At 41.6% G+C, this 19,459-nt stretch overlaps 1 protein-coding gene and 1 long non-coding RNA gene across 3 annotated transcripts in view; one reads left to right on the top strand and one right to left on the bottom strand.

Annotated features, from left to right (window-relative positions):
• Positions 1–7,821: 7,821 nt before the first annotated feature.
• The window catches only part of pepd (peptidase D), a 27,210-nt gene continuing 15,572 nt past the window's right edge, over positions 7,822–19,459 (bottom strand). For both annotated transcript variants that reach the window (XM_017717179.2, XM_037540105.1), the window contains exons 10-15: positions 15,337–15,405; positions 14,254–14,331; positions 13,283–13,431; positions 11,207–11,391; positions 9,262–9,453; positions 7,822–8,797 (exon numbers count right to left, since the gene is read on the bottom strand). In XM_017717179.2, coding sequence (XP_017572668.1) covers positions 8,648–8,797; positions 9,262–9,453; positions 11,207–11,391; positions 13,283–13,431; positions 14,254–14,331; positions 15,337–15,405 — 823 coding nt within the window. In that variant the 3' untranslated portion in view covers positions 7,822–8,647. The remainder of the gene's footprint in view (positions 8,798–9,261; positions 9,454–11,206; positions 11,392–13,282; positions 13,432–14,253; positions 14,332–15,336; positions 15,406–19,459) is intronic.
• The window catches only part of LOC119263700, a 25,102-nt gene continuing 24,415 nt past the window's right edge, over positions 18,773–19,459 (top strand). The window contains exon 1 of the long non-coding RNA XR_005130476.1: positions 18,773–18,841. This is a non-coding gene — a long non-coding RNA (uncharacterized LOC119263700). The remainder of the gene's footprint in view (positions 18,842–19,459) is intronic.

The raw sequence follows: 19,459 nt of genomic DNA, 5'->3' as shown, positions 1-19,459 counted from the left end.
GAGAGAATGATGATCAAAATGATCCACAAAGAGACACGAGTGAGTGGAGCTCCGGCGCGGGTACAGCAACCGAGACCCCAAAGCGTTAAGGCAGCCCCCCTACAGTTAGCCCACTTTCATCCTCCAAATATTACATCTTTTTTTTCTTAAAATATTATGACTCTTTTCTTGAAATATTACTTTTTTCTTGAAATATTACCACTTTTTTTCTTGGAATATTACTTTTTTCTCAAAATATCACTTTTTCTCAAAATAGTACAACTTTTTCTCAAAATATTATGACTTTATTCTCACAATATTACCACTTTTTTCTTGGAATATTACTTTTTTCTCAAATTATTATCACTTTTTCTCAAAATATTATGACTTTATTCTCAAAATATTACGATTTTATTCTCACAATATTACCACTTTTTTCTTGGAATATTACTTTTTTCTCAAAATATCACTTTTTCTCAAAATAGTACAACTTTTTTCTCAAACATTATGACATTCTCAAAATATTACCATTTTATTCTCAAAATATTGCCACTTTTTTCTCGAAATATTAAGATTTTTTTCTCAAAATATTTCAACTTTATTCCCAAACCTTACTATTTATTTTTATTAACAGTGGCCCTAAAACGCCATCATAGGTTTTTCTTTGGTTGTAAGCTGAGTCAACTAGCTGACTTTAGGTGAGGCAAAGAATGGAGTTAGGCTAACACTAACATTAGCTAGCTATCTCATGTTAGCTGACAAGCCAGCTAGTTTACCTACACATCAAAGGGCGAGTGTGAACAGGTGTGAGAGACGATGACCTCACTGAAGCTCTTTATCTTCATTTTTATATTTCTCTTTTTAAACAACAACCGTCAATTCCTCAACCTGTAAATGACAATTAAGAGGCGGCATCTCCATTGAAGGCGAGTCAGATGAGAGGACTTTCACCAGAAAAAATCCATCCATCGAGTTTAATAAAATAGGTGCATTACTAAACACAGGAAGAGAGGGAGAGAGCGAAGCTGAAGGACACTGACTGGACAGAAGGAGCAGATCTGATGGAGGTTAGTGATCAAGAAGAAAGCAAGGAGAGTTGTGAGTGGATATAATATGAGCTCTGTACTTAAAAGACACTACATAGAGACAGACCTACTGTGTGCCAGAGTGACATAATAGCCATTTTTGTTGTGTTTTCCGGCTATTCCTAGTCTTAAAGTTCACAAAGAACATTTTGGGGCCATTAAAAAAATCTTCTGGTGGGACAGGCCCCCCAGAGCCCTCTAGTACAGGCTTAGCCCCCCATCCATGGACCTCTAGTGTCACCCCTGTGGAGAAAGAAAGATAGTGTTGGCTTCCAGAGAAAACTTTAAAACTAAGCAGCTTCCCTTTTCCCGTACCTGAGCATCTGTAATGCAGTGAGTTAATTCCAGTTTAAATTCAGGTCAGAATTCATTGGGATGTAAAAGGCAGACAGTGATCTGCAAGCAGCAGGATAAGGATAAGGACTGGTCTTGATTTCTAGGCCTCGGTGTCACACAGATGTCATAAATCAAGGTAAAATCATACCGTGCCTCAAGTATCATGTTGTGGGGCCTCTAGTGACTCCCTCCCCCAGAAGCCTCCACTGTTTTTCTAGTCTATTTTACTCCTCTAATCATTTTGCTCTGTTTGTAACTGCTTGTCCTGCCTTCTGTGGTCATTAGGACCATTAGAAGAGTAAGCTTTGTTGTTTTGGGCTTTATCTTGCTGTCTGTACTTGTAATTAATCCTTTTGAGACCATCTTGATCCAGTTAGAGTGTATATTACTGAGGAAAACATCTCAATATCTACAGTGATAAAAGTTCAAATCTACAATGTCCTTCTTAATGGGACTTTTGGAGACTCCAAGCTTAAAATACAAGCACCATAAACCAAGATAATAGTGTGGCACGCTTAGTGTAGCAGCAGATCTCCACTGCAAGGAGGAGGCTTTGCCAACGCTGGTTTATGAGGAGTCTGGCCTCTTCCTATTTCCCTCGTTATATCAAAAACAGGACTGCAAAATGCCAGAGGGTGCCCACGAGTGATTCCTCAATAAATGGGTGAATGGAGCTCAACGGCTAAAAACTAAATGTTAAAATAGTTTCTAATCACTCGCCTAGACCTTCCCTTTAATTTTAGAAAGTAGAAAGACGTATTTTGCTACAAAAGCAAGGAAAACTTGTATGTTTGTGTGTTTCCTTTTTTCTAAACAGGCTTTGGGCAGCAGGACTCTAACGTTACTGCTACTGAGTGCTGATCGGTTGGCAAGCGGGGCAGCTCATTGGATGTTTGCACTCACCGATGTCATGGATGTACATGAGGCACCAACTCCTAACTCAAGTTTAAAAGCTTTTAACAATATAAGAGTAGTGTTAAACTGTTTTGATGGTAGTAAGTGCTCAGGAAATGAATGTATTACTTTGCATAAAAGTGTTTAATCATTTATAAACTAAGAATTTGCTCTTAACCCATTCGTTTTGGACTTGCTCAGGAGCGCCCTCTAGTGTTTGAGAAAACCACAAGACATTACGCAGTGGTAGTTCTTCTTTCTAAAAGTTCTCTGGCTTTCCCCTCTGACAGGAAGCTGATTGGCTATTTTCTTGGGAAGGGTGGGACTTTCTTCAAAGGAACACTCCAAGTTGAGCGTTACGAGTGTTTCCATTCCTTTCTTAACCAGTGATTGTCTCCTCGTTTATAATGCCTCTAATAGTGAACACTCGCTGTATAACCATTTTCAACAGTGTTTTCTTCACTTTTCCACACACATGTACTGCCTGCATATCACCACTGTCCAAAAACATATACATTCTCAGAGAGGTTCTTTTGAATTTTGGTTCCTCACAGTAATTTTGCCTCATGCTTTTAGAGAGGTTCCACTTTTGAGTCTTGGTCCCTCTCAGTGGTTTTTCTTCATGCTCTTAGGGCGGTTCTCCTATTGAATCTAAGTTCCTCTTAGTGGGGCTTCCTTGTTTTCTTGAGCAGTTTCTCCTGCTTCTGGGATTTGGTTCCTGTTAGTGGTTTCTACTTGTGCCCTTACAGAGTATCTATTTTTGAAACTGGGTTCCTCTCATTGATTCTTCCTCATTCTCTTAAGGAGAGTTCTCATTTTAAATCATGGTTCCTCGTTGTGGTTCTTTCTCATTTCTTAGGGAGGTTCTCCTTTGAATCATTGCTCCTCAGAGTGGTTCTTCCTCATGCTTTTAGGAAGGTTCTCCTTTCGAATCATTGTCCCGTTCATTTGTTCTTCCACATTGTCTTGAGGAGGTTCTCCTTTTGAATTGTGGTTCCTCTCAGTGGTTCTTTCTCATTCTCTTAGGGAGGTTCTCCCTTTGAATCATGGTTCCTCATAGTCGTTCTTCCTCATTTTCTTAGGGAGGTTCTCCTTTGAATCGTGGTTCCTCTCAGTGGTTCTTTCCAATTCTCTTCGGGAGGTTCTCCTTTTGAACTATGGTCCTTCTCAGTGGTTCATTCCCTTTCTCTTAGGGAGGTTCTCCTTTTGAATCATGGTTCCTCTCAGTGGGTCTTCCTCATTCTCTTAAGAAGGTTCTCCTTTTGAATCTTGGTTCCTCATAGTGGTTCCTCCTCATGCTCTTAGAAAAATCTACTTTAGTCTTGTTTTTTTGGGCAATATATAGTTTCAGTGCTTCATGCTAGTCAACACAGTGCACATCATGGAACTCAGACAGTAGCAGATGGACCAGTCACTGAGAGTCAAGAGCGAGTGACAGAGCTCGAAGATCCTGAAGGCCAAGAGATCAGATCCGAAGAAGATTCCAAAGAGAGCAAGATGGAGCCTGAAGATGTTGAGGAGAGTGTGAAGCAGTACAAAGAAGACTGTGAAGAAACTACGAGAACGTTTGAAGATTTACTGGATAAAGTAAAATAGCTTAAAGATTTCAAAAACAGAGTGACCATACTCAAAGCAGATGTCAAAGAGAGACTGAAGGTGCTTGAGCAAGCAGCGGAGATGGGCGGTGAGGTTGAAGATCTCAGAATAAGACTGAAGAACCTTGAAAAACATCTTGAAAAGGCAGAGGAGAAGCTCAAAGATCTCAGAGTGACGGCAGCTACGATCAAAAAAGATCTTCAAGAGGAAGCGAAGAGATCAGAAACGATATGGAGAGGATTGAGAGCCAGCTCCAAAATCTCAGAAAGGAACCGGCAGAGCTTGAAGATCATCTTGAAAGGACAGAGAGAGAGAGAGCTCAAATGTGATCTTGAGGAAGCGAGAGGGAGACCAAAGATTCTGGAGGAGCAAAGCCTGTATGAAACTGAACTGTCTTTCTTTTTTATTTACTCCTTTAATCATTTTGCTCTGTCTGTAACCGCTCGTCCTGCCTCCTGTGGTCATTAGGGCCTCTAGAAGAGTAAGCTTTGCTGTTTTAGGCCTGATATTACCCGCTACTTGTAATGAATCCTTTTGATACTGTCTTGTTCCAGTTCAGTCAGAGTGTATATTATCATGGAAAATGTCTCAAAAGTTGCAATAAATGTTCTTTTAAATCTATGGTTTCCTTCTTATTGAGACTTATGGAGACTCCAGCGTAAAGCACAAGAAGCCCCAACTGCACAGATTACAGTGTGGCACGCTTAGTGTAGTGGCATTACAGGTTCTGCTGCTGGGAGAACAATGAATGCAGCAAGCTTAAAAACAGCTCCTGGGGGTGTAGCATGAAAAACTATGCTCATAAGCTTATGCGTTTTTGTTTGTTTGTTTATGTCAAATTTGACAAGTTATAAGAAAGAGCAGGACTTGAGTGAGATCCCATTCTTAATCCATAGGGTTCAATATGATGTCGGCCCACCCTTTGCAGCTATAACAGCTTCAACTGTTCTGGGAAGGCTTTCCACAAACTTCAGGAGTGTGTTTATGGGAATTTTTGACCGTTCTTCCAGAAGCACATTTGTGAGGTCAGACACTGATGTTGGACGAGAAGGTCTGGCTCGAAGTCTCTGCTTTAATTCATCCCAAAGGTGTTCTATGGGGTTGAGGTCAGGACTCTGCGCTGGCCAGTCAAGTTCTTCCACACCAAACTGGCTCATCCACGTCTTTATGGACCTGCTTTTTGCACTGGTGCGCAGTCATGTTGGAACAGGAAGGGGCCGTCCCCAAACTGTTCCCACAAAGTTGGGAGCATGAAATTGTCCAAAATCTCTTGGTGCTGAAGCATTAAGAGTTCCTTTCACTGGAACTAAGGGGCCGAGCCCAACTCCTGAAAAACAACCCCACACCATGATCCCCCCTCCACCAAACTTTACACTTGGCACAATGCAGTCAGACAAGTACCGTCTCCTGGCAACTGCCAAACCCAGACTCGCCCATCGGATTTCCAGATGGAGAAGCGTGATTGGTCACTCCAGAGAACTCGTCTTCACTGCTCTAGAGTCCAGTGGCGGCACTTTACACCACTGCATTCCACGCTTTGCATTGCGCTTGGTGATGTAAGGCTTGGATGCAGCTGCTCGGCCATGGAAACCCATTCCATGAAGCTCTCTACGCTGTTCTTGAGCTAATCTGAAGGCCACATGAAGTTTGGAGGTCTGTAGTGATTGACTCTGCAGAAAGTCGGTGACCTCTGCGCACTATGCCCCTCAGCATCCGCTGACCGCTCTGTCATTTTACATGGCTGACCGCTTCGGGGCTGAGTAGCTGTCGTTTCCAATCGCTTCCACTTTGTTATAATCCCACTGACAGTTGACTGTGGAATATTTAGTAGTGAGGAAACTTCACGACTGGACTTGCTGCACAGGTGGCGTCCGATCACGGTACCACGCTGGAATTCACTGAGCTCCTGAGAGCGACCCATTCTTTCACTAATGTCTGTAGAAGCAGTCTGCAGGCCTAGGGGCTCGGCTTTATACACCTGTGGCCATGGAAGTGACTGGAACACCTGAATTCAATGATTTGGATGGGTGAGTGAAAACCTTTGGAAATATATCTCCATTTTTGTCATTTTTTGTTTTTTCATATAATCTGAAAAGGCCTTTACATTGTAAGGAAATTTCATGATAAATGGACCAAAAAACAGCCCAAAATTACTCTGGGGAAAAATGTCTGGGCCCATTGACTTACATTAAAGTCTGTTTTTCCTTCTTTTCTTGGAGATGCAAGGTTTTCTTCTGACAACAGTGATATGTACATAACATGCATGTGCAGTTATGATGATGCACTGGACAAACATGACACTAGCTTAAATCAACTTCAGTGTTCTTCTCTTTGAATTATAAAGCACACTGGCCTGGAAAAGTGGCTTAGAGATCGGAGTTTACGCCGAATTCCAGTCGCACTAAAAGTGTGTTCTCTGGCGAGGAGCAGAGTATGAAGGGCATGCTCAGAGGAACGCTTGAAGATCAGATCTTAAACTGTCTCAAACTCTGAGAAGAAAATCAGAAAAGGCAGCACAGAGAGCAGCAGCTCCCCAGCAGTGTCGACATTCTTTTAAAAGTTAAAGTTACAGAGTTAGTGCAGAAGTTAAGTTCCTGTGTAAAGGCTTAGGGCCTCCTGGTTAAATTCCACGGTTTGTTGATTTTCGAAGTGAACAGAGAACAAACTTCATATTTTAATGCCCGATTACTGTTTTTTACCAAATTAAATGTATTGGAGGGAGCAAAAATTGCAGCACTCAGGCGTGTTCTCTGTAAAGGACTTATCTTCAATTAGAAAATCAAGGTCATGTGATTGTAAATCAGTGAAAGTAAGAAGACAGAAATAAATTTTGGTCCATAACTTGTTAGCCTCATTAAAAAAAAAAAAAAAAAAAAAAAAAAAGATTCTTAGCAGCCAGCTCAGTTTTGGGGAACTGAAGTCCTGTTGGTTAGGGTTAAACTATGGCAAGCCATTTTAGCTTTTAATCCTTTTTTCCTGACATCTGGAATTCAACTGACGTGAAAATTTTATTCTTACTAGAAAAACTGAATTTTCAATTCCTGATATCAAGAAAAAAAGGATTAAAAGCTAAAACAGCTTGGCGTAATAAATACATATAGATTTGTTACATTAAAGGAATTGCTTGGCCGGTCCACTAAGCCTAGGTATAGTCCATCAGACATGTTTGACGTCCAGATTTTGCCTAATGGTGGATCTTTGAAGCTCATGTTGTCCCAAATTAGCATAACAAATTCATAATTGATTGATTTCAGATGTTATGCTGCTAAAGACTGAGGTCAGGATATTATCATATAGTCTCTTATAGAGCGGTTTATACATTTTAGAAACTTGAGTGAATAATTTTTTGTTTTCTTAATGGAACAAAATATTAAATCTTTGTATTTATTACTATTTTGATGTTCACTGAAAAAGACTTGATGGATTTTTTTTGTTTTGTTTGTATGTTCTGAGGTGGACATTTTTTGCTGCTGAAAAAAAGTGATACATTTTTATGAATCAACAAAAGTGACTCAATTAGGAGTTAGTGTTCTCCTCCAAGCGTGTTGAGCCATTCAGAGACGTTGTGTTACCCTTAGTTTGAAAAGATGAAGTTGATTGGGAGGAAACGCATGCTAGCCTTTACCCTCCCCAGCTTAGTATATGTATATTATGTATAGAGCACCTAGCAGGTATGAACTGGACACAACTAAATTTGAGAAATTTGGGAGAAAAACAGGGCAAAAACTAACAAAACAAAACAAAATCAGGAAAAAAAAAAAAGTAAGCTATTGGAAACTTTTGACACATGCAAGAAGTTCCTCATCAAGGAATCTGGAACCTTCAGGACAAAACTGATGAGCTCCAGAATATTTACACCACCTGGTACCTAGAGTTGGAATGTTGGCTTAATTGTTGGCTTAAATTTCATGCAGAAATCACAGAACAATACTTAAATGCTAGAAAAGTTTTATTCAAGAAGTTTGGCTACAAGAGCAAAAGTTACAAAAAGAAAAATAACAGAAAAGCGAGCTAATCAAAACTAATGAAACCATTTTAAAGAGCATGCAGGTCAGAGCTACTTCACTTTTCTGTCTTTATGTTTAATACACTGTTGGAATATGAACAGTGCATGCGAGAGCTAAATTCATTACGTTTGTTTCAATATTTGACATTTTCAGATTTCAGATCTAGAGTTCTTTGACAATTTTGACCAGCTTGCAAACCACACTGTGTCACAGGCATCGAAGAACACGGTTCTACTAGTGGAGAAATGGGCACAGCACTGACCAGAGGAGTTTGAAAAATTCTTATATTGCTAACAGCAATCACAGAAAATAATGTGCACACTGTATATCTTGTTAGCTCAGAGTCTGCAGCCAAATGATGGTGATGTTTAGAGAAATATGGTCATACAGTTTGACTGTACTGTTCATGGTTTGCTTGCTGCTCAGTTAATATTACTTGGCTCAATCAGCAAACATCGTCCCTCAGAGGTGCTGACATTTAATGCCATGTTCACATTTCAGCTCAATTTATGCAAAATTGCTGAAAAATTCATACAAATGAAGTGTATGGAATCTTAATACGGTGCAAATGCATTTGGTAATACCAATCAAAATGCATTCAGTTATACACAATATAATCACGTGTCTTAGATCATAAACTTCACCCGAAGGCCGATGTCAGGTTTGGAATTCGCTTAAAATTAGCAGAGTAAACTGCAGAAGGGAGCGGTGATTCTGCAGAAGACGTGAACGTGGAGCGTTTTTATCGCATTAGAATTTCTCGCTGCTGACGGTGGGGCTGAAGGATTTCTCAGGGTTCCTGTCCGCCATGAAGGCCTCGATCTCCTCCACCGTGCGGGGGACGCAGGTCAGCAGCTCCACGCCATCAGCCGTGACTGCAATGTCGTCTTCAATGCGCACCTGTGAGGACGGACACAAGCCACGGTTACACCGTTTACATTTTGACAAATTTTTGATTATTTAGTTTTTAAAATAAAAAGTTAAGTGTAAAAAAAGGATGGCTACTGTATTATTAAGCAGCCAAGCTCAGTACTCAACTCAATTTATTTAAAAAAAAAAAAAAAAAAAAAAATTAATTATTTAAATATATTTAATAAATTAAATTATTTTATAATCGACTTTTTAACCAAAGTACATGAAATTGCTTTGTTTGCCATGTTTTGTTCCTGATTTTTGATTCATCACTTTGTTGTACAGCAGACTTAAGTACTACTTCTTCCAAACATGCTATAATGAAAAGTTATTATTATTATTATTATTATTATTATTATTATTTCTTTTTTACTACACCTATTAAAGCAAGCATTAGTTCCAAAAATGTGTTCTTGTTGTAGCATAATAAAGTATCGTTGTGGTGGTCTCACCCCTCCAGAGCCGCGGAAGCGAGCCAGCACCTCGTTGTTGATGAAGCCGCTCTGTTGTTCAGATGCCAGGGCCTTATCCAGCAGGTGGTTGATGAAATAGATGCCGGGCTCCACCGTCAGGACCATTCGCTCCTGCACCACACGGCCCATCCGCAGGCTCTTCAGCCCTGGCTCATCAATACGCTCAGTACCCTGAGAAAGAGGAGGAAGAGGACGAGACACTGCTGAACACAAGGACAGCGAAATGTAAACAAACCAAATGGGTGAGCAGATACCAAAATATTGGTCATACATATGTTAAACCTGACTGTGAGGTCAGTTCACATGCCCATTCCACACTGCATATTTACATTTTCAACTTGTTTTGAGGTGACCTTTGTCGTCTCCAAGCTTACAAGAGGACGCACACTGTGCCAGCAAAATGATCCACACAGCATAACGGACCCACCAGACCCTCTCAAGCATTCAGACCTGTACCGTTCTCTTCATGTATGCCACACATGCACTTGCCCACTTGTGCAGAACCTGCTGAAGGATGACTCAACTGAACATAATCTCTTCCACATTTCTGGAAACCAGTGCTGATGGTGTACAACACTGAGCTCTCAAATGGTCATTTGTTTCTGTAATGAGGGGTTTGTGCATTGCATCCTACTATAATATCCCTCTACATGTAGGTGGGTCTGAGGAACAGCTGCTCTTCTGATTTCCTTCCACCTCACACTAATGCACCATTGACCACAGTTTACCGATGCATTTCCCACAGACCTGAATGCAGAGGTCACTGTAGTCACAGTCGCTATCCATACTCTAGCAGAGCAGTCTTTGTGCCTGAAGTCCAAGCCCTAATAAAATCGAAGCCCTAATAATGAACCCTCTTTCAAAGTCACGGATCTTTTCTTCCAGCCATTGTTGTCCACAACTGGAGTCAAGAGGGCTCAGCTGACCGGCCACAGAGCACGCAGTACTCCTGTCTGGAGGAATCTTCACTTGTTATATTTCACTACTCATGCAGGTAAATAAAACTACATAGTATGAAATGTGCATCCCTTTACCTTGATTTTATACATGGGTCTTCATTGTGTGTTTGCAGTAGATATGTAGACAAATCAAACCAACAACAGCAAAAGTAAAGCCCCACCTTTTGAGTTGGAACCACTGACGCTATCAATTATGTACGATACATGCTGTCTTTGATTGTAACGTGCAGCCACTGTTGCTCTCGTTTATCTCGTACATTGGTGATAAACTGAAATCTATGCTTACTGTATGGAAATCACAATTTTTACTGTGAACTCTGCGATAGCACCATGCACCATGAAAACGATGCTAGTAAACTACGGAAAGTAATGCTTAAAGTAAATTTTGATGCAGCTTATTTGGTCCACTCAGAGTTATACTGCATGCAGTACATTTCATAGTTATTTCATAACTTATGTCTGTACAACTAAACTCACTCTCTCTCTCACACACACACACACACACACACACAGTCGGGAAAAAACCTCACATCTCCAAAATGGTAACTTTACAGGAGAAACAATAAACCTACTGTAGTTTTTTCAAAGTCATTTTGGGCCGTTTCTTTTGGTCCATTCATCATGAAATTCACATACAATGTAAAGGACAAAAGGTCCTTTGAAAGTATCTCAAAAACTGAAAAATTACAAAAACGGAGATACGAGGTTATAAATATATAAAATCTTTCTTCTTAGATATTCATATATTTTTGTATTAACTTCTATAAGGGGGCTACGCACCTAAGACTTTCCACCTGTGTAAATGTGATGTGACAAACGTGGTTTGACTTGGTATTTATCATAAAATAAGCATTTATTTGTTCAAAATAAAACTCATTAGAATAAAACAACACATTTAGATTCGATGCTAATTTTCACCCCATTAATTTCATAGCATTTGTCCTCCATTTCTAGTTGTAACTTACCTCTGGGTAACCTCCCACGTCGTGGACGTCAATGCCCAGCAGATGTCCCAGTCCGTGGGGCATGAAAACAGAACCCAGGTGAACCTTCATCATGTCGTCCAGATTCCCGCGCAGGATGCCAACCTTAATCAGCTCCTCCAGGTGAACCCGGTCAGCCAGACGGTGCATATCAGACCATTTCACACCTACAGGGCAGGAGTTTATTTAGAGAAATCAGTTGTTTTCCAAACTGTGGGGTGGGAGGCGAGCAGGCTTTTTGTTTTTCCAACCAGTTATGCGTTTTACACAGCGTGTAGAGTAAACAGAGATGGAAGGCTTTCTTAACCTCTTATTCTCCAGCGTATATTTTGTTTTTTCCCCATCTGAATTTTCGTGACCAAATCCTAAGGCAAATTATTCACTAACTGCATGAAATAAATGTAAACTTATTTATTTATTTGTAAAATCTCCCCTCAGATTAACAGAACGTGTGTTTTATGATCACACTCATCACTATATGCTTACAATTTACTGCTGAAAGCCAAAAAAAGTCTAAGACGCTCTTTGTGTTGTTTTCTAAAAGTGATGTTTCCAGAGCAGATCACTGAAGAGACGCCGTCTGTTTATAGTTTAGAGCCCAGATTTGGGGAAAAACGGGTCGACTTTCAGTAGAAAAACAAAGTTCAGCTTCTTTTATCATAAGGGTTTAAAATGACGTCACCGTCTATTAGACTGGAGAGAAGAGCAACAGCCTCACACGACGCCCAGCTTCTGAATGGAGCTTATGGAATATGAACGTTATGAAGAACATGACCAAGTGGGTTTTGGAACCACCGGTGGTCTCAAGGAGTTGAGGTTAAAACACTCAGTTTTAAAATCAAACAAACATTCATGTTTTACAGTGTTCCCTGAGACTTCTGAACAAATTTGTCTTATTTCACTTGATAAAATATGAATGCAAACACTGCCTTGACATGTGGGCCCTGGCATGAAAAAGTTAGGAAGGCCACCTCGTCCTCCCCCAGGAGTTAAATAATTAAGGAGAAAATAAATGAATCAGGTCATTCAGTAACGTGGCTCGATTTCATGGAAGGTACACTTTTAACAGGAAAGGCTATGATCTTGTTTTGTAATTAAACACTTAAGTATTTAATCTAAATAAAATGAGAAACCTCAGTTTGTTTCTCCACATTACTGGTGTTCAGTTTGAGCTCATCTGTTGAAGCCCAGGTTGTTTTAACCATTTCCCAGCCCGATCTTATCCACAAAGAGCCGGGGTGACTGCAGGGTTTCATTCCCAGCAAGCGGAAGCACGTCTGGTGTAACTAATCCACTGTTTGAAGACCGAAACCCACAAATTAAACCGGTGGAATCAACTGTAGGGCGGCACGGTGGTGTGGTGGGTAGCGCTGTCGCCTCACAGCAAGGAGGGCCTGGGTTCGATTCCCCGGCCAGGTGATCAGGGTCCTCTCTGTGTGGAGTTTGCATGTTCCTCCCACAGTCCAGAAACATGCAGTCAGGCCAATTGGACATGCTAAATTGCCCCTGGGTGTGAGTGACTGTCTGTGTCCTGTCTGTCTGCCCTGCAATGGACTGGCGACCTGTCCAGGGTGTATCCTGCCTTCGCCCGAAGACTGCTGGGATAGGCTCCAGCTCCCCCCCGCGACCCTGACGGAGAAGCGGCTTAGAAAATGGATGGATGGATGGAATCAACTGTAATGAAAGTCTGCAGCTACATCAGCTCTTCACGAATAAGATCAGTGACCCCCAGCACTAAACCTACACAAGCCGTCAGTTTCTGACCACGGCGCTGGATATTTATTGGGTAGTGGTCGACTCTCACCCTAGAGTGAACACTAATGTGTGTAAGAATCCCAGCAACACTCTTGTGCTGTCGACAGATCTCCATTGAAATAATATCTGATTGAACTGAGGGGTCCTGCAGTCAGAAACGGACAAAGGATGAACTGTACTATACTTGTACTGGGAACCTAAAAGGCACGTGGAGTTCATTAAGTTGCCAGTGGACGCATAGAATTACCAATAAGGACGACATCAAAATTTCCCTCCCTGACGACAATGTAAATGCAAACGCACCTGGTTTGATGGCAGCCAGGACGGCGCGGGAGGACTTGAGCACCGCCTCATAAATGGCCTTCTGGTCGGGGGTGAACTTGCCGTTGGCTGGGAAGGAGCAGGTGATGTCAGAGGAGTAGCAGTAATATTCTCCACCCATGTCGAACAGACTAGAATAAACAGAGTTAAGTGTATGTAGCAAAGTCTTTGCAGTCAGTAACTGTCTGAAGTCTGAAACTCGCAGACATCACAGAAAGCAGTAGCTCTGCCAGGCGTTTACTGCATCTGTCTACAGTTCCCACTTGTTTACCTTGAGTTCTGCCTTCAGTAAGTGAAAGGTAAGCTCAAATGGACAGAGCTGGGGTGACTGACTTAGATATTGCAGAACATTTTACTTCTCTGCGTTAAAAAGAAATAAAAAGACTTGGGTTGTTTTATTTATTTATTTATTTATTTATTTATTTATTAATAGTATGGCCCTCATTATTGTCCATATGCACTATGAATATGCCCACAACTAGTTGTAGTCTCTATACCATTCACCCAGCCAGATGCAAATACCCTCAAAGTAAAGTTAAAAGTCTGCCTTCTGCTCTCATTCTTTACACCACCCCCACCACCACCCCCACCCTAATCAATATCTAAATATGTATGGACCAAAATAGATTCCTATTCACTTTTTTAATGGAAGAAAAAAAAAAAATTACAGTAGACAAAGAAACACCTGTTCAAACAGAGTGTGTATAAATAATTGTAAAAATGTAAATAATTAAGTTATAAAGCACCAAAACCTGAACTAGAATAGAGCCCTAAAACTGGTCGGTTCTTATTTGGGTCTATTTTTGAACGTGCAGTGGGAAGACGCCCCATGATTAATCCGATATACAAGAAATAAGTACTGTTACTGATTAAGAAGCACATTTCATAATGAAGTTCTGCAAGTCATTTACAGAGAAAAGCAAATTGAAGGGCACTTTGTGATTTACACTCACCACATGTCTCCATCCTGGATGGTTTTGTCATTGGGAGCTCCAGCATGGCCGTAATGCAGAACAGACGAGTTATGTCCGCTGAAAGATTTAGGCAAGACAAACGCACAGCACACTTATCAACTCTGACCACACCATCTCTGTTAGGTCAGGAAAAAAAAACACTGCACCATCTAATGGCCGATTTCGGTTGGCCTTGAATTCTCACTGATGTACACAGGTGGTTAAAACCATGGACCACGTCAAAAGACCCCTTTCGCCCCCTCCCTTATTCGGGATCCGCTCCAAGAGAAGTGGTATAGACCTTGTTGGACCATTTCTTGGGATTGCACAGAGATACTGCTTTGTGTTAGGTGTAGCGGCCAATTGAAACAAAATCAATGCGGCCTGTAAACGCGATGCTTATCTAATTAATGAACTGCTAGATCAGCTGGGCGCTTCGATTTTATTCAGCCCAGGATCTATGGGTTAATGGCACATCACCTTGATTCAGGTAACCTGCAAAGAAAAAAAAAGTGCAGAAGAAAAAAAAGCCTGTGTCCACGCTTTTTTGGATTATTCCAATTTGTAACCCATCTTTCTGTGTGATGCCCCAGCCATGTCAATAGCACGTGGGCAGAATTTCTCCAGCTGGTCATGTAGAAAAACAATTAGCAGCATCATGTGCAGTATTTGAGAACTATCCTGAGATCTTTGAAACAGGTAGGACTCTAATCCTGAAGCCCGATTTACACCAGACACAATAAAGGCACTGTTTGATGTGCCGCACTGCACTATGCAGCCTTCCATACCATGGGGGTCACACGCATGTGAAAACAGATAAAAAGAGTATTTTTAACATGGTAGCAGTTTCCAGCCAGACATAGAAAAAGACGCAATATTTCTTACAGGATTGAAATTTAATTTGTTTCATGTTGCTCTTTTTACCCCATGAGACCATGTAGCCACCTTCCCATTAGTTTCTATTAATAGTGTATTTTGAGTCATCAAGTGAAAGACAGTTGTCCATAGTAACGGATGTTACGCAGAGCAAATTTAAAAACTAAAATATTCCTCTATGTGGCTAATTTATAGATGACCCCTTACCTTCCGCAGATGCAGGTGTAGGATGTGTGCCGCATTCCTCCCTGGGAGTAACAATAGTGCCTGAACAGACTGAAACACAAACACACAGAGAGAATGCGCACACACACACACACACACACACACACACACACACACACAAAATTAGGGATGCACCGATACTGTTACTGGTATCCGGTATCAGTCTGATATCATACGCACTGATTTGTACTCAGGAAAATTCACCAATACCAGAATTCCGATACCTGAAGATACTGTGCAGCATAAGCCGAGTATACACTGCCGTGCTGATGAGCAAACGACTCGGGCTGGGAGTGAAAGAGTCTGATCACACTGAAGTGCTACCATCACCGCCCAAGTCGGACACACAGTGGTCACTGACTTTAAAACATTCCGTTTTGCCAGATTCCTACCAGGAATACACTGTGATTTAAGTCCTTTCTATACACTCAATCACAATTGCTGCCCCAATATGGGTGGAGACATGCAGGCCAGCCAAGCAGACACAAAGTCAACATTTGCTACCAAAGTCTGTCCATGCTGACTTTACTCAGCAGTAGTACGAGGTATAAACATCAATATAGTGAGTTTTTGTGTAAAACAACCTGCAGACAGACTGTATTGTCCTACTGTGTACATCACCACCTGACTTGACTTCAGTGGACAGTGTTGGGAGCGCTGCTCGGTTTCTCAGTGTGGCGTGTTATTTTGAATTAAATCCGCTTTATTTCAAACTGTTCATAAACATATTTGACTGTGTAAGAGTGCAGTGTAACATTGCACAGGTCGAGCGCAAGTACAAAAATCAAAGGCTTTGTAAGGACGTGATGGTCTGTTTGAATGTACAGTGCAAGTCATCAAATAAGAAGACTCCTGAAATCACACGGTGCATGTCTGCCATTGGAGGACCTTCAACTACAGCACAACCAGCCAATCAAAAGACTCCATAACAGCACCCGCTCCTCGGATGCTTCAGCCTCTGATGCGATTCCAGCCGTCACTGAGCTACAGAGGCTGTCGGAAGACAAAGATAAGAGCAAAACTACGGCTGTACAGAAGTGCTTTTCTGATGTGGAACTAATCCGGCTATTCTCCACTGCAGCGCTGCTCCATCCAAGGTAGTGTTCAATTATACAGTATAGCTAGCTAATGCACCTCAGAGCTGGATTTTAATGATTTATCTGTTAAGGTACACCTGCAAATTTCTGGGGGGGGACTTTGCAAATGCTTCTAGTCTCAATTAAATCCATCAGAAGCTTCTATAAACGTAGTTTCATTATAAAATCAAATGCAGTGGAATCTTTTTAGCTCCGTTTGAGTGACAGCACTCCGAACTTCTGACACCTCGGCACAAAAGACAAATTCTTTAATACTTCACGCGACAGGGACAGACCATTCGGGAGATTTGCTCCTAAAATATCTGTCAGACACTGCTCAGACACTGCAGTCCTCCCCAAAAAGGTAGTAGAATTCCCAGCTGGTATATTCCGGTATTTTTGGAATCCTCGTCTCACCATCAAGGCTCAGGCTGGTAACCTTATGTGACTCGGATTCAAGTTTACCACAAATGATCAGACAGGCTCAGATCTAAGGTGACCCAGATAAAGTCCCTCCAGCAAGAGAAGAAAGAAGCCTCTCCCAAAACTCCCGAAACAAGCGGCAGTATCACAACTCCAGTCCAATAATTGGTGGGCAAGTTTAAATTGGTCACAATGTCCTTGCTCAAAGTCAATGATCTGAATGTTTTTCTTAATTCAGAATTTGATGACCGTGACATCAAGGCACCGTTCTAGCACCAGCAAAGTTTAGCTTTCATATTTCGCCATACATCACTACCTGTGTCCCTCTGGTTTCACTCCCTCTCTTTCACCCTCAGGCCTCTTTTAATGACTACTCAGTCTCCCAGCCAGCTAACTACATGCACCGCTGAATTATACTGCCTTCATACCGCAGACGTGTCCTGAAACCAGACTTTAGAATCAACGACTGTCCATAAAAATGCACACTTGATTGCAAAAATGTCAGGCAAGGACACATAAGATTACACTGGGGGATGGACGGACAGATGGATGGTCAGAACGAGAAGACTAGATTAGCTAGACTGGTGGACTAGATCTGTACAACCTGCACATCTCCAAAGCTCAGAACATAATAAAAGTGGCTACCAAAGCTCTTTACTTAGACATATACACTTGGGCACTTTATTAGGTGTTCAGTTGCTTGTTAACAGAAATAGCTAATCAGCCAATCACGTGGCTGCAACTCAATGCATTTAGGCATGTAAAGGTGGTCAAGACAACTTGCTGAAGTACAGACCGAGCATCAGAACGGGGAAGAAAGGGGATTTAAGGGACTTTGAACGTGGCGTGGTTGTTGGTGCCAGACGGGCTGGTCTGAGTATTTCTGAAACTGCTGATCTGCTGGGATTTTCACGCACAACCACCTCTAGGGTTTACAGAGAACGGTCCGAAAAAGAGGAAATATCCAGTGAGCGGTCAGTTGTGTGGACGGAAATGCCTTGTTGATGTGAGAGGTCAGAGGAGAATGGGCAGACTGGTTCCAGATGATAGAAAGGCAACAGGAACTCAAATAACCAACCAAAATCTCTGAGGAACGTTTCCAACACCTTGTTGAAAGTCTGCCATGAAGAATGAAGGTGGCAGGTGAGTGTATAATATAAGCTGAAGTCAGATTCTCATTTGAATTTTCCGTTCCACCTTAAATGGTGCTGCAGTTACACCAAGGCACCTTAAACCTAGAAAGAACTTAGAAAGTTGGTGAATACAAAGCCAACGTCAGCTTACCTCAATAACTGCATCAAAGTACCTCAATAAGTGATCCTTAATTAACAACAAGGTCTCAAGTATTGCTCTGGAAAGGATCTGTGCCCATATGATAGATCCTAGAAAGTACCACTGCCCGTACTAGGTCTGGGCGATATGGACAAAAATCACATTTTTTCCTATCAATGAATAATTCCATGCTTACGCATGCAAATCAAATGAATCAAGGATCAAATGTCACATTAGCAGTGAGAGCTATATTAGAACCCTTCACCATCATCCCAGGAAGCCATTAAATCCTCAGAGTGACCTTGGCAACATCCCTGTCCCCACACACACACACACACACACACACACACACACACACACACACACACACACACACACACCACAAGAAAGATGGACGTATGTACACAGTCATTACAGAATATCCATTAGCAAACTGCTTCCTTTGCCTCACATCTAGGATGCATATGAAGCTGAAAGCACTCTCATATTAAAGTCCCTCAGTGACTTTTCAAAGCTGGAATACTCCACCGAGGAAAGAAAAGGACAAACATGGAATCAGAAGAAGAACCAGGAGTGGAGAAGAAGAACCTCAGGCATGCGATCAAAAGAATTCCAGCATGCTGCGGTGCTGGAGATGCAAGTAAAGAGCTCAAGGGAGTCGTTTCAGAAAAGGCGTCACACTTCAAAGCCCTGGGGTCAGCCCCAGCAGCAAGCAGGTCAGTAATCCATGGCTGTCTGAGCTGGACTTTGCTTTTAACTTCTTCCTTTGTAGTGCCAAGGAGAGCAAAACAAGTCCAGGGCAACTCTGTCCTCCTGACAAGCAACAAAGGCTAGAGAAGCCTTAAGTTCATCAGAGCTTTCACTCAGAGAAGATCTTGTCAGTAGAAGGCCATAGTGCTGCTCTGGCTTGGTGATATTAGAAACGTACATTCAGAATAATTTTGATATTCAAGTATACTTAGTAGTGTACAGGCAAACACAACAACTTAAGAATGTTTCTCAACATAAAACAGTAACGAGCCTGAAGATGATCATATATGGTACATATAATTAAATGATTCATTAAATGAAAAAACTAATACCGGGTGGCCACGAACTTCAGGCCATCAGATGGCTCTGCATTAAAATCAGACATGATTCAGCAGTGAAAATCCCTGCGGGGCCTCAGCAACACTTCTGAAAACCACTATCTATGAACAGAGTTCATCACTGCTTCCACAAATGCAGGTTAAAACTCTACCACGCAACGAAGAAACCACACACCAAACAGGATCCAGAAACACTGCCGCCTTCTCTGGGCCTGAGTGCAGTGGAAAAGTGTCCTTTGTCCAGCC

The sequence above is a fragment of the Pygocentrus nattereri genome, chromosome 7 (genome assembly GCF_015220715.1).
Source record: "Pygocentrus nattereri isolate fPygNat1 chromosome 7, fPygNat1.pri, whole genome shotgun sequence".
NCBI lineage: Eukaryota > Metazoa > Chordata > Actinopteri > Characiformes > Serrasalmidae > Pygocentrus > Pygocentrus nattereri.
The sequence above is the reverse complement of the archived record's forward strand: the minus strand, read 5'-3'. Positions and strand labels throughout refer to the sequence as shown.